The sequence below is a fragment of the Citrus clementina genome, unplaced genomic scaffold (genome assembly GCF_000493195.1).
Source record: "Citrus clementina cultivar Clemenules unplaced genomic scaffold, Citrus_clementina_v1.0 scaffold_7, whole genome shotgun sequence".
In the NCBI taxonomy this organism is placed as follows: Eukaryota; Viridiplantae; Streptophyta; class Magnoliopsida; order Sapindales; family Rutaceae; genus Citrus; species Citrus x clementina.
Window position 1 is genome coordinate 12,821,941 of NW_006262075.1, and position 12,943 is coordinate 12,834,883.

General features: G+C 34.4%; 2 protein-coding genes across 3 annotated transcripts in view; one reads left to right on the forward strand and one right to left on the reverse strand.

The window, feature by feature from the left end:
- Window positions 1-9,451, forward strand: LOC18036469 (protein TSS). 2 transcript variants are annotated; one of them, XM_024180170.1, is made up of 9 exons: window positions 1-19; window positions 4,430-4,780; window positions 4,941-5,002; window positions 5,225-5,356; window positions 5,492-5,533; window positions 5,627-6,160; window positions 6,807-6,958; window positions 7,836-8,377; window positions 8,471-9,451. In XM_024180170.1, exons 1-8 carry the CDS (start codon window positions 10-12, stop codon window positions 8,215-8,217), a joined length of 1,665 nt encoding a protein of 554 aa, XP_024035938.1. In that variant the 5' UTR covers window positions 1-9; the 3' UTR covers window positions 8,218-8,377; window positions 8,471-9,451. The 2 variants fall into 2 exon arrangements, with proteins under 2 accessions (XP_024035938.1, XP_024035937.1); XM_024180169.1 differs by having other exon boundaries at window positions 7,836-8,342.
- A 254-nt stretch (window positions 9,452-9,705) lies between these two features.
- LOC18036449 (leucine-rich repeat receptor protein kinase EMS1) overlaps window positions 9,706-12,943 on the reverse strand; it is a 7,460-nt gene continuing 4,222 nt past the window's right edge. Inside the window, exon 6 of the mRNA XM_006427367.2 lies at window positions 9,706-11,523. Coding sequence (XP_006427430.2) covers window positions 9,851-11,523 — 1,673 coding nt within the window. The 3' untranslated portion in view covers window positions 9,706-9,850. The remainder of the gene's footprint in view (window positions 11,524-12,943) is intronic.

The following is a 12,943-nucleotide window of genomic DNA, read 5'->3' on the forward strand; positions in this document are numbered from 1 at the left end:
TTGCTCAGAATGGTTGAAGGTAGGTGAAGCTCTCTCGTGTCAAATTTTCTGAATTAGAAAATCTCGGGGTTTTTAATTAAATACCCTTTAATAGTTTCAAAATTATTTAAATACCCCCTTCTTTTTTTATTTTCATGGATACCCTAACAAATGTGAGCAAAGTCGGAAATACCCTTAATGAATGCATCAAATTCACTCAATGAATTGTCTTCATATTTCTTTCCTCATTTCTTTTACCCAAATCTATTTTTGCTGCCGATTCTTTCAAAATCTCTTAAAATCTCTCAAAATCTCTCATAACTTCTTACACAAATACAATTATGTATTCATTTCTTTAACACCCACTCTTTCTTTAAAGGTGCATTGCTTATTAAACAACCCAATAAGGTATGTTAATGTTGTTGGGTTTTAAATTTTTTATTTTTAGGAAAATTTAAAAATTTTCCTCACATTACAATGTTTTATTTTCACCATTTTTTCTTATACGTAGAAATATATGCAATGTAGGTTGTTTAATTATTTTTTTCAGCAATATAACTTATTTATGGTGAAAATGTTTCGAGTCATGCATTCTTTTGATACCGTGTACGTCATATAGTTAGTCATGTAGGTCGTGTAAGTAATATAGTCGTGTAAGTCGTGTAGGTCATGTAAGAAATATAGTCGTGTAGGTCATGTAAGAAATATAGTCGTGTAGGTCATGTAAGAAATATAGTCGTGTAAGTAGTGTAAGTAATATAGTCGTGTAGGTCATGTAGGTCATGTAGTTACTTGTATATGAAATTTAATATTATTGTTTTTATTGTATCATCAGATATGATTTTGGTACGTGTGCCTATTCTCTTCAATGGTGAATGGATTGAGCAAAATAACGAGTATAAGTTCAAAGGTTCAAAGGCTAAAGGGATAATGATACCACGATCGACAACATATGCCGAATTGGTGGAGAAGATAGCTGAAGTTATTGATATAGATACTTCGGAATTTGAAATCACAATGAAGTTCAAACTTAAGACATCTGATCCTATGCCACCAGTTACAATTCAAACCAATGATGATGTGGAATTTTTTTATATTCCAATTTAATTTCACTTCTTTTTTTTAATAATTTTCGTTGACATTTTCTACATAGCAGCAAATATAAATTCTTAGCACAAATTAAGTCTTTAAAGAACTAAATTAATCTAATGATTAATGGAAAAATTCGTGTAATTTTAAAGTCGCAATTAAACATATTACAGCCATTTAAAAAGTTTTTTTTTTTTTTTATCTTCAAAGTGCTTTCTTCCTTTGGCTAAGCATACAAGCATACATGAGGAATGCCTGCATATAATTAATCCATGAAATCAATTAAGAAAAAAAAAATATCAACTATAGGAAATTAATGTAATGTTATACACATAAGAACACCATTCGCAGTGATAAAATATTTCCACTCATAACTAGACATATCATGACTTACCATGGCTTATAATTGGAAATTAAGAATCTCTCTAACTAATGACATTTCACAAGGTAAAGGTATATGCACCATTCCAATTTATTGTGAGCCTTATTAAACTAAATGTAATGTGTAGATTCTATTGACAAGAAACAAAATGTGGAATTGAAGGTCGTGTAATTGTGTAATACAAGAAGATCGTGTAATTGTATAATACATGAAGGTCGTATAAATGTGTAATACATGAAGGTCGTGTAATCGTGCAATACATGAATGTCGTGTAATCGTGCAATACATGAAGGTCGTGTAATACATAACCTTACACGACCAAATCTTGTGTTACATAACAAAATTATAATCAGCACAATTCATTAATTTTTCACAATTTGCATGCAGCAAAACAACTAGAAATTTGTTTTCGAACATGTTATGAGAGACCTACAACTAATTAATCTATTTTTTCAATATAAAACCCTAACTTTTTATTTTTTTCCCTTGAATATTAACTAGAAAACTAATTACATGGAATTACTTGTCTCAACTAGTTATATTCTGACAATTTTGTAGTAAATGATCAACTCTCTCCGGCGATTATGTAGTGACGAACTATGCTTCACTTTCTCAGTTGTGGCAGCTTCCCCTTCTCAGGCTTAGTTTGCTCGTGTTGAAGTTCGATTTACCATGTATGGAGAATGAATGTTTGTTTCAGTAGAGGTGATGCCAGTGAGGGAATTGCAGAGGTGATGCCGGTGAGGGAATTGCAGTGTTTGTTTGTTTGAGTTTGATAATGGAGGGAATTGCAACAGATGAGTGTTTGTTTGCTTCACTAGAGAAGGGAGAGGTGCTGTCCGTTGAGTTGAAATGTTTTAAAATGAGGATAGCTTAGTAATTTTCTATCAGTTTTTAAAGGATATCGATAAAAATTTTGGCAAAAACAGATTTTAGGGTATTGAGATAATTTTTGAAGTATGGAGGTGTACCGGGCGCAATTGGCACGAAAATCTCATGCATGTGGATGTGGGTCTCATTTTATTTGTTATTTTTAAATATTAACATTTAGATCTTTTTAGTTGTGCATTCATTGCCATACTATTTTAGTAAACTATATTCATTTTATTGTATTTTTTTAAGAATTTTTTAATTCGAAATAATTTTTTTAATATTGTTGAAAAAGACAGGTTAAAGTAAAAAAATTATTGACTAAATAAATAAATAAATGACATTATTTTATTTTTTAACATTAAAAAAAAACCAATTTGTTGTAGTCCACTTAGGATGTGTTTGAGAATGAGGTGTTATATTTTAAGCTGCTAAAGTAAAAATTATAGCTGTGGAGTAAAAATTAAAAAAAAAATCTGTTAAACTACCAAAATCCAACTACAAATATTACCAAACACCGTAAAACCCAATTAACTCACCACATTACCAAACGTACCAAACGGCCTTAGTCCTGCAACACTTGGAACGTTACCAAGCTTTTTAGAGCTGTACATTTTGGACTCAGCTGTCCTTGTCATTTCAAGTAAAAGTTGAAGCTGTCTCAAAAGTAAAATAATAACGTGCATTTAAGTAACTGGCCTAAACTTCAGAAATTTCAGAAGTTACAGTATACGCAGGTCACATCTAGGGCCATTATTATTTATTAGTTTAATCATTAAATGACAAAATTTTGCCAATCTTGAGGGGGCTACTTAAAAATGCAAGCATCTCGTCCCTTGCCTGCTTCATAGATGCTCTTACTCACCCCCCCCCCCCCGTCATCTCACTTGTGCAAACCAAAGAAAAAAGAAAGATTATTATTTTCCATTTATTACACAAAAAACAATAATTCCTTTTTATTGCTCCATGTTTATTATTTTATTCTATTTCTCCAGAATCTCTCTTTATCAATTAAATTTATGATATAGATATTGAAGATTTGCTTCAATCAGAAAACTTGTTCATATTTCTGGTCAATATAATACATCCCTTAAAAGGTAAAAATAGGGAAAAAAAAAAACAAGAATGATGATTTTTTTTTTTTTGGTTTTGACTGTTCTAGACAATAAAGAAATATTTTGAAAGGGTCGGAGATTACAATGAATCTATACACTTGTGGAAATTTTTTTAAGGCATAAATAAGTGCAACTTGAGAGCATTTTGTTTTTTGTTCCACTATATATTTTTATACAACTGCCGCCTTAGATTGGGTGCATCACTTCATTATATAATCAATAAAAATTAATTATATAAATGGAATCATTCTCTATTATAATTATTCGACTTCATGAAGTAACAACTGATGTTTTTTACCACATTGTCAAAAGAGTTCAACTTTTATTTGAGAATACACCATATAAAAGAACAAATAAAAATAAAACAAGAGTACAACATAGAAAAGAAAAAAATAAAACAAGTTTTAGAATTAGTAGATTAGAATTGTTATAAGAAAGAGTTGTCCCTATAACTTCAATAAGCTAGCCATGTTTCTTAAACTTGTTTTACTAGCCTTACCAAACTTTTTCTAGTTGATATTCAATTTTTTTTAATTTTTTTTTTCTAGTCAAGCATACTTAATTGAACAGTCAATTCAACATGAAAACGATTTGTCGCTTTACGATCCTAATTTTTAACCAGCCGTAAATTTTAATCTATTAAAAAAAATTAGTTGGTGGAAATGTAAACAGAAGCAAGAAGGTTAGAATTAATAACTTTATCATGAATAATTAATATAATTAGAATTTAATAAAACTATATGTAAAAGCTTATTTCAAGAGCGAAAATTTTATTTTTTATCATTTTTTAGTGCTTATAATTATAATTTAATCTAGAAGTATTTTAATTATAAAAAATATTTTTAAAAATAAGTTTGACGAATAGTTTAGTGCTTATAATTATTTTCTACTTATAATTAAGTTAATATTTAATAGAAAGAACTAAAATAATAAAAGCAAAAACCTTTGCCCGGCAATTCCTTGTTATTTACATTTTTGGCGCTGTCCTTGACAGAGGACTACACCGAGGAATCTCAGGCCGCGGCACACGTGCGGCGGCTTCTCGACATCGTCGCGTGCACCACACGGTTCGCCAAGTCCAGAAACTCCCGATTGCCGCCATCGTCAGAGTCATGTGCCAAAAAGAACGGCAGTAGGCCCCACCAGCCTTCACCAAACTCTGCCGCTCTGTCTGATGGAGCAGCAACAGCAGCAGCAGATAACCGAAGCGGGCCCCGCGCCACGTCATCGCCAGTTTCATCGGCGGTTTCTCCGAGTCTGGACATGGCGGCCATTCACCCGACGCCGAAACTCTCCGAGTTTTATGACTTCTTCTCTTTCTCTCACCTCACTCCCCCCGTCTTAAGTAAGCGTAATGTTCATTTATTTATTTGTCTTCGTTTCTTACATGGTTGATCAAAAAAAAAGAAAAAAAAAGAAAGAGGAAAATGATATAAATATATGTGATTTATTTGAATATGAAATTTGTTTATTGATTTTAATTTTTAATAATTTTGATTTTGAAGATTTGAGAAAATGTGAACGCAAAGAAGGAGACAAGTGCGACGGTGATTATTTTGAAATTCAGGTGCCATTTAATATAAAGTTCTGATTATTGTTGTTTGTTGTTTATGGACTAATTAATTGTAGAGTTATTCAACTTGTTATTTTTGCTGATGAATTGGCCAATGAGTGTTAAAGATTTAATAATCATTGTCTGCTAATTAATAAGAATGCATGGATTATTTTCATGTCTTTGTAAGTAATGTGAGTATTTGAAAGTGCGGGAAACTGTATTTTGTGCTTACAGATAAAAATCTGCAATGGAAAGCTTATACAAGTAGTTGCATCAGTAAAAGGGTTCTATACTTTGGGAAAGCAGTTTTTCCAAAGCAACTCCCTGGTGGATCTTCTGCAAAATCTCAGTCGAGCTTTTGCCAATGTGGGTACTCAATAGTTGAATCTACAGATTATTTTTTTCTTTTTTATCTGAATGCATCTTTTTTTCCTCCGTAAATTCAATTAGCTTACCCATCAATTGTTTTGTTAATAATTATGGTCATTATGCGTGATGCAGGCATATGAATCCCTAATGAAAGCTTTTGTTGAACATAATAAGGTAACAATTTCTGTGCTGACATAGTTTATTACCAATTCAAATGTGATTTTAACTTGATTTTACTGATATAGTATATTCAATATCCTTCTTCAGTTTGGTAATCTTCCCTATGGATTTCGAGCTAATACATGGCTTGTACCTCCATCTGTTGCTGAGTCTCCATCAAATTTCCCTTGCCTACCGGCAGAAGATGAGAATTGGGGTGGCAATGGCGGAGGCCAGGGAAGAGATGGAGAACATGATTTACGACCATGGGCGACGGAATTTGCTATACTGGCTAGGCTTCCTTGCAAAACTGAAGAGGAGAGGGTGGTTAGAGATCGGAAGGCCTTTTTGCTTCATAACCAATTTGTTGATGTCTCAATTTTTAAAGCTGTTGGAGCAATACGCCGTCTCATTGGTTCAAATTTACACACTCAAGATACAATCAATGTCCAAAAGGGGGCAATCTTGCATGAAGATCGTGTGGGAGACTTGTCCATTACAGTAAAACGTGATACAGTAGATGCAAGCTTGATGTCTGAGGTTACTATTAAAGGAAATCAGTCATCTGGTATGTCTGCTGCAGAAGTTGCTCAAAAGAATTTACTAAAAGGTGTTACTGCAGATGAGAGTGTAGTTGTTCACGTAAGTCGATTTCTCCTTTACTTTTTATGCTTATGTTCACAGAACACACATAAAAGACATTCATCAAAGCCGAAATTACTTGCGTGGGCGGAATAATATAGCTCTACCTTTGTCAGGGAGTGATTTTTCAGTCGGATTAGGATGTTTCCCTCTTTATCTGATATCTGGCATTTGATGATGGCCTAAAATACCCATCCTCTTCACTCTCTCTTTCTACACATTTATGAATGCACAAGAAAGTCAATTTTAGGTTCTTTCGTGAGAATCACTACTCATTACTAACCTTATATATCTGGTTTAGCTTCATGAATCTTATGTTGCCTTTCTGTTTGGTGACTCCCTATTCTGTTGAAATCACTTGATAGCAGGTCTTTCTACTGATTTTATCCATATCCCTCTGATTTTCTGCTCGTAGTTTGATCCAGCTTAATGTCTTGGGGAAGCCTATTAACCTTGGTTGGGCATGCTTGTATTATATCAACTAGTGGTGCAATTGCTAAAGTTTTCAGCATGGTAGATCTTGAAATATCCAGATTTATTTTTGTCAAAATATCTAGATTTATCTTCCTTTTCTTTTTCCCTTTCTTTTATTTTAGTTTCAAAGATTTTGTGATAAAGAGAACTGAAACAATATAGTTTTTGGCAGGATACCTCCTCATTGGGTACTGTCATTGTAAGACACTGTGGATACACCGCTGTAGTAAAGGTTGTTGGTGATGTGAAGGAGAAGTTTGGCACACAAGATATTGAAATTGAAGATCAACCTGATGGAGGAGCTAATTCTCTTAATATTAACAGGTTTGAAATTGTAACACAATGCTTCCTCTGTCGATTCGTCTTAGCACACAAAGACTAGGAAATCTACAGATGGAGAATGGCTGTAAGATATGAAAAATTATCTTTCAACCACTAACATTTTTAAGCTATTCTGCAAGATATCTTAGACATACTAACTGGTATGAGCTTCTTTGCTTAGTGTCTATCACAGTTGAATTCATGATGCAGAGCATTGTTATTCTCTTTATTTTTACCAGATAGAACAGGATTGAAATGGTGGTGTTGGGGATTCTTAAGGATAGCACCTGCTCCTTTTTCTTTCTGTTTAGATGGGATCTAATCAGTAGATGTCTGAACTCTTAAGGGGAGTTGATGTCAGATTTCTAAACCAGGTTTTCTTCAAGTGTTAAGTTTATGAATAGGCCAAAGAAAAGAAAGCTGATATCTAGTTAGGGATATATACTCCTCTTTCAGTATCCTGTGGACCAGAAAATGGCTTTTCCTATATTAAAATATGTGTGAGATCCTTCACTGTATGGGGATGCTTCACCTCTGCATAGTTGTAGACCACCTAAATAATAACGAGTGGTTGCAGGAAACATTAAGTCATGGCTTTCACAATAATGGTTGAGTGTTTATAGTTATGTGCCCTGACATTGGTTTGTAATTGTTATATTAACAAAATAACCAACAGACATCGTTGACGATGTTCAAATAAAGGATAAAGGAAAGTATAATTACAGTGCATGCTCAGTTGCTGAAATAGGTCATCAGCTTTTTAGATTGTGCTATTTCAGAAAGTATTTAGGCCTTCTTTGGTGGATTCTGCCTTTGTTTCATATACTCTTATGTCTTTCTCCATTTAAGTTGTTCTGACAGGGTAAACTATTTATTGCAGCTTAAGGCTTGTGCTTCAAAAGTCTTTCAGTGCTGAATCAGCTAGAGGAGACCAGTCAACTCTGTGCAATTTGGATAATTCAGAAGCTTTTAGAAGTCTTGTAAGAAGAGTTTTTAAACAGAGTTTAGCAAAGTTAGAGCTGGAGCCAACTGCTTCAGAAAGATCTATTAGATGGGAACTTGGTTCTTGTTGGGTGCAGCATCTACAAAAGCACGAAACTCCAACAGATACCAAGTCAACGAGGTCTGGGGATGATATTAAGACTGAACATGCTGTCAAAGGTCTTGGGAAGCAATTTAAATTTTTGAAGAAGAGGGAGAACATACCTAACCTTGTTGGTAGCATTAATGAGGCTAACGAAAATGACAATGGACCAGCATGAATATGGGAGGTAATGGTAGACAGCAAAGCAATGGCGAGCTGAATTGTGAGATGGAATTGAAAACACTAATTTCTGAAGAATCCTTCTTGCGATTGAAAGAAACTGGCACTGGTCTTCATTCAAAGGTTTCAGAATCTCAAATTTGTTTTGCATTTCAACTGTAAAGTTTGCTACTTTTTGTGTTTTCATTACGCTAAATTTGGTTTGTTTTATTTTCATATGGAATGACTGGTAAAATTAATTTCTTGTGCAGGCAGTGGATGAGCTTATGAAAATGGCATACAAGTATTTATGATGCGAGAACTAGTCAAGGTATGCTTGCAGAACCTGCTGTACCTTCGGCTGCTGCTAGAGTTCCTTGTGGGCCAAGGTCGCCTCTCTATTATAGAAATAATTATTCTTACATTATGAAACATGGATTTCCAAAATACCACTCTTCCATTATGGAAAGAAACCTGTTGGGGCCTTCAAGAATCATGAACCCGCATGCACCCGAGTTTGTGCCAATGAGAGGTTGGCAAATAAATCCTGGATATGCAGATTCAAATGTTTCAAATGGGTCGAACTCTTCAAATGACACAAGTGAGGCAGACGATGAGAAACTTGACAAAATGTCCAGTATTCAAGGCGAGGATAATACCTCAAGAAAGAGCAGTACAGAGGCGGAGAAGTCAGAGCTGGCAAGACAGATACTACTTAGCTTCATTGTAAAGTCAGTCCAGCATAATATGGATGCTCCAAGTCAATCTTCAGGCTACGAAAAGAAGATTGGGTATTCAGAAAATTCTTCAGATGCAATTGCAAATGATAGTGCTATCATAAAGATCCTTTATGGAAATGAAAAGGGCAAAACAAACTTGGCATCTCAGTCCGATGATCAAGAACAGCAAAAACCGAAAGATGAAAACCAAAAAAGTGGGGATGGTGAAGGATTTATAGTTGTCAGAAAACGGAGAAGAAACCGACAGCAGATCACAAATGGGGTAACTGAGATGTACAATCATCAATCCATCTGTGCTTCTGTTCGTTAAAAGAGAGAGCAAAGCAATAAAATGCAAAGGTGCCGTCCTGTTTCTCCCAATTTTATTCAAAAAATTTGTTAGTGAATGTTACCGTTGTAGAAATGGTTAAAGTTTGGAGCAAGTTTTAATCAATACTTGATTGTATCATTTTAGATATCCTCTCTGGATGTTCTAATATAATATTTGTACAAATCGGTTTCTTGTTTTGTTAAGAGATTTTGTTTTGATCAATAAATGATGATAAATTAATTGGGCGATTTTCCTCATCAAGAGATCTGTGATGTTGTTCTATAATGGATTTTAATGTTTTAGACTGAGATTTGTAGTTATGCCTCAAATTATTTGGTATTTGGTTGGTGCGTGTGAACAATACGTTCGGAATGGAGTTGAATTGACCCACTGATAGATAGCTTACATTTGCAGCTGAAGTTGCTGCACTGATGATAAGGCAAAATTCCTTGTTCAATTTAAATTTGCAATCAACAGAAACTGAAGAAGAAGCCGTAAGTCTAATCCTAATGGATGCATAGCTGCTTGGAGAAAAGCCAACGGAGACATAACACAGCACGATAAGTTATACACGGCAGAACGGTATGTGCTAGTAAGCACAGTCACCGATGGAAAACATATTTGAAAAGCCAATAGTAGCATGTGTCAATACATCTATCAATGAAATAGAACCACAGTCTGCGCCAGTACGAGTTTACCCAAAGTGCTGCAAATAAACCCAAAATCACTGCCACATAGGATGCTCCAAAACTCCATCTTAATGCCACCATATCAATCACAGAATCGCCTTCATCTTCTCCTCCTCCTGTAGGTGTCGCTGGTGGTGCCAACGCACTGCTGCATTTCCTCTTTATCATTGAGCCACAAAGAGCCGAATTACCTATATAACTGCTGTCATCAAAGGTGGCAAACTGCTCTTTGTCTGGGATTGGGCCGGACAAATTGTTGTATGACACGTTGAAGTTTGATAAAAAGTTGAGCTCAGTTAGTTGAGGAGGAATTCGGCCACTTAATTTGTTGCGGGAAAGGTCCAGGCTCTCTATCATTTTCAGATTGGAGAAGCTCTCTGGTATAGCACCTGATAGTAAATTATTCGACAGATTAAGTGCACGAATATGTTGAAGATGCCCAATTTCCCATGGAATTTCTCCACTGAACTCATTGCTCGACAAATCCAGTCCAGCCATGTCGACGAGATTGAGACCGATGAAAAATTCATATCTATACTTTGTCACAAATTCTACACCTACTTGTTGATCTACTCTACCATGTAGTTCACCTTGCAGCTGCCGATCAAGAGTGGAATTGTAGTAAGTAAATCTGAAATGACGATCTGACATAGCAAATTCGGAATCAATCGCTTCTCTCCAGAATGACACGTTACCCAAGCATGAAGGTATCGGCCCATTAAGTCTGTTATGTGAAAGATCCACGATACCTAATTTTCTTAATTGGCACAACTGATTAGGAATACGTCCTTGTAGATAATTCCCTCTCAAAAGAAGAACATGCAAATTCGAAAGCTCATTGATCTGATGAGGAATCCTACCAAAAAATTTATTGTCCCTCAAATCGAGAGTCAATAATGTAGAGCTTCTAAGCAATGCAATTGGAATTAACCCTTTAATTGCATTGTTTTGCAGATAAATGTGCTTCACTGATGAAAGATTGGAGAGAGATACCATGGACCCAGACAAACTATTTTCGGAGATGTCTATAAACTCAAGTCTTTCAAGATTGCCGAGCTGGACCGGAATACTACCTTGCAAATAATTTTCTGACATTAAAAGAAGCCAAAGGTCTGAGATGTTGCCAATCCAGTGGGGAATATCGCTGGATAACTTGTTGTTGGATACATCTAATACCGCCAGCAAAGTGGAGCTCAACAAACCATCTGTCATTTTCCCACTGAAATGATTGTTGTCCAAAAGTAAGGAACGCAAATGAGTCAAGTTCATAAAATTGGGAAAAAGTTGGCCATAGAAATTGTTATTTGATAGGTCCAACATTTCTAAGGAGAGGCAACTAGAGAATATAGATCGAGGTAATTCTCCTGAAAAATTATTTCTAGACAAATCCAAAGTAATTAGCTCTTTTATCTCACTGATTGAATAAGGAATATTACCTTCAAAACTATTTTTTGACATATCCAAATATATCAATTTCTGAAAGACAATACCCAAATTCTCTGGTAGCTTACCAGAGAAATTGTTAGTGGAAATATCTAGATAACAAAGCTTATCGTATTTGGCATTGGGAAGTCGCGGAAGAATTCCTGAGAATGAGTTATTCCACAAAATCAAAACTTCTAATCCTGTGTTGTTTTGCAACAACCAAGTTGGGAAATTGCCAACCAACTGATTGTGAGAGAGATCAAGGAATTTTAAGTGGTGTTGGTGCAAAAGAAAACTGGGATTGACATTTAAGCGGCAGTGAGATAGTTGGAGAACCTTGAGAGGATATGTGGGGAGCCAGTTTTCGGTTTTCACTCGCAACATATCGTTTCCTAACGAGAGTCGCAAGACCTCAAGCTTTGAATGATTAGCCAATGAATTTATTGAGAATGTTCCTTGGAAATCGATGCAAGAGAGATCCAAATATTCAAGTGATGTGAGGTTGGTCAAGGCAGAAGGAAAGTTTCCACTTAACTGATTGTAAGAAATATCAAGAACTTTGAGTGGGTCAAGTTGTTGAGACACCGAAGAAGGTGACCCTCAAGGTTATTTGAGCTTAAATCCAACTCAAGAAGATTCTTCAAATTACATATTCCTGAAAGTGAAAATAAAAAGCTCAGATTTCATAAAACGAAAACTAATTATAGTGCATTCAATCATGAACCCAATATTAGACTTATAAAACGGACATGAAATCAAATTGTCTAAGTATTTTTGTCAACATAAATAATAATAGAATGATACGAGTTTATTTCTCATATAATATGATGTTGATTGGAAAAGCGTTTCAATTAATCTAACAATAAAATAATAATAATAATAATAATATAAAAGCAGTCAGCAATTCTTGCTCATCATAATCTATTCAAAAAGCGTTTCAGCAATTCTCGTTGTTTAAAATAATGATTTTCTGCGGAAGAGTTTGTTGACTTCGTGTTTTTCGTTGGATATTGGTTCTCTAATCTCTGAATTTGTTGGATAATGTAAAAAGAAACTCATAATATATTAGTTGCTTTCTTAAACTTTATTTATTCTTCTCATAGCATTAAACAAAACTATTTGCCCAAGCGAAAAAAAAAAAAAAAAAAACTGGTCTTCATATTTAATTTCGTCAAAGTACTTTGACCAACAAGTCACTGGGAAGTAGGAATTGTGTATCAGTAATGCAAATATTGGGTGCGTTGGCATTGTTTTTATATGCTGTTTTTTATTTTTTGAATTTAGAAAATATTAGATACGTGTTCGGTAGATTGTTTCTGAAAATATTTTTAAAAATATAAAATTCGTTCTACACATTTTAACAAAAGAAATGAGAAACGACTTTTTCTTATTTTCCTTATTTTCCAATACAATATTAAGTTCCAAAATGAAGAATTCTCTTTATCTCCTCCTGAAATAATAATAATATCAACATTATTATTATTATTATCATTAGGTCTAATTATCCCTGGGTGACACATGTTTTAATAAATTTCAAAAAGATGACACATGTTTTGAAAACACTCCAGTGGGTGACATTCC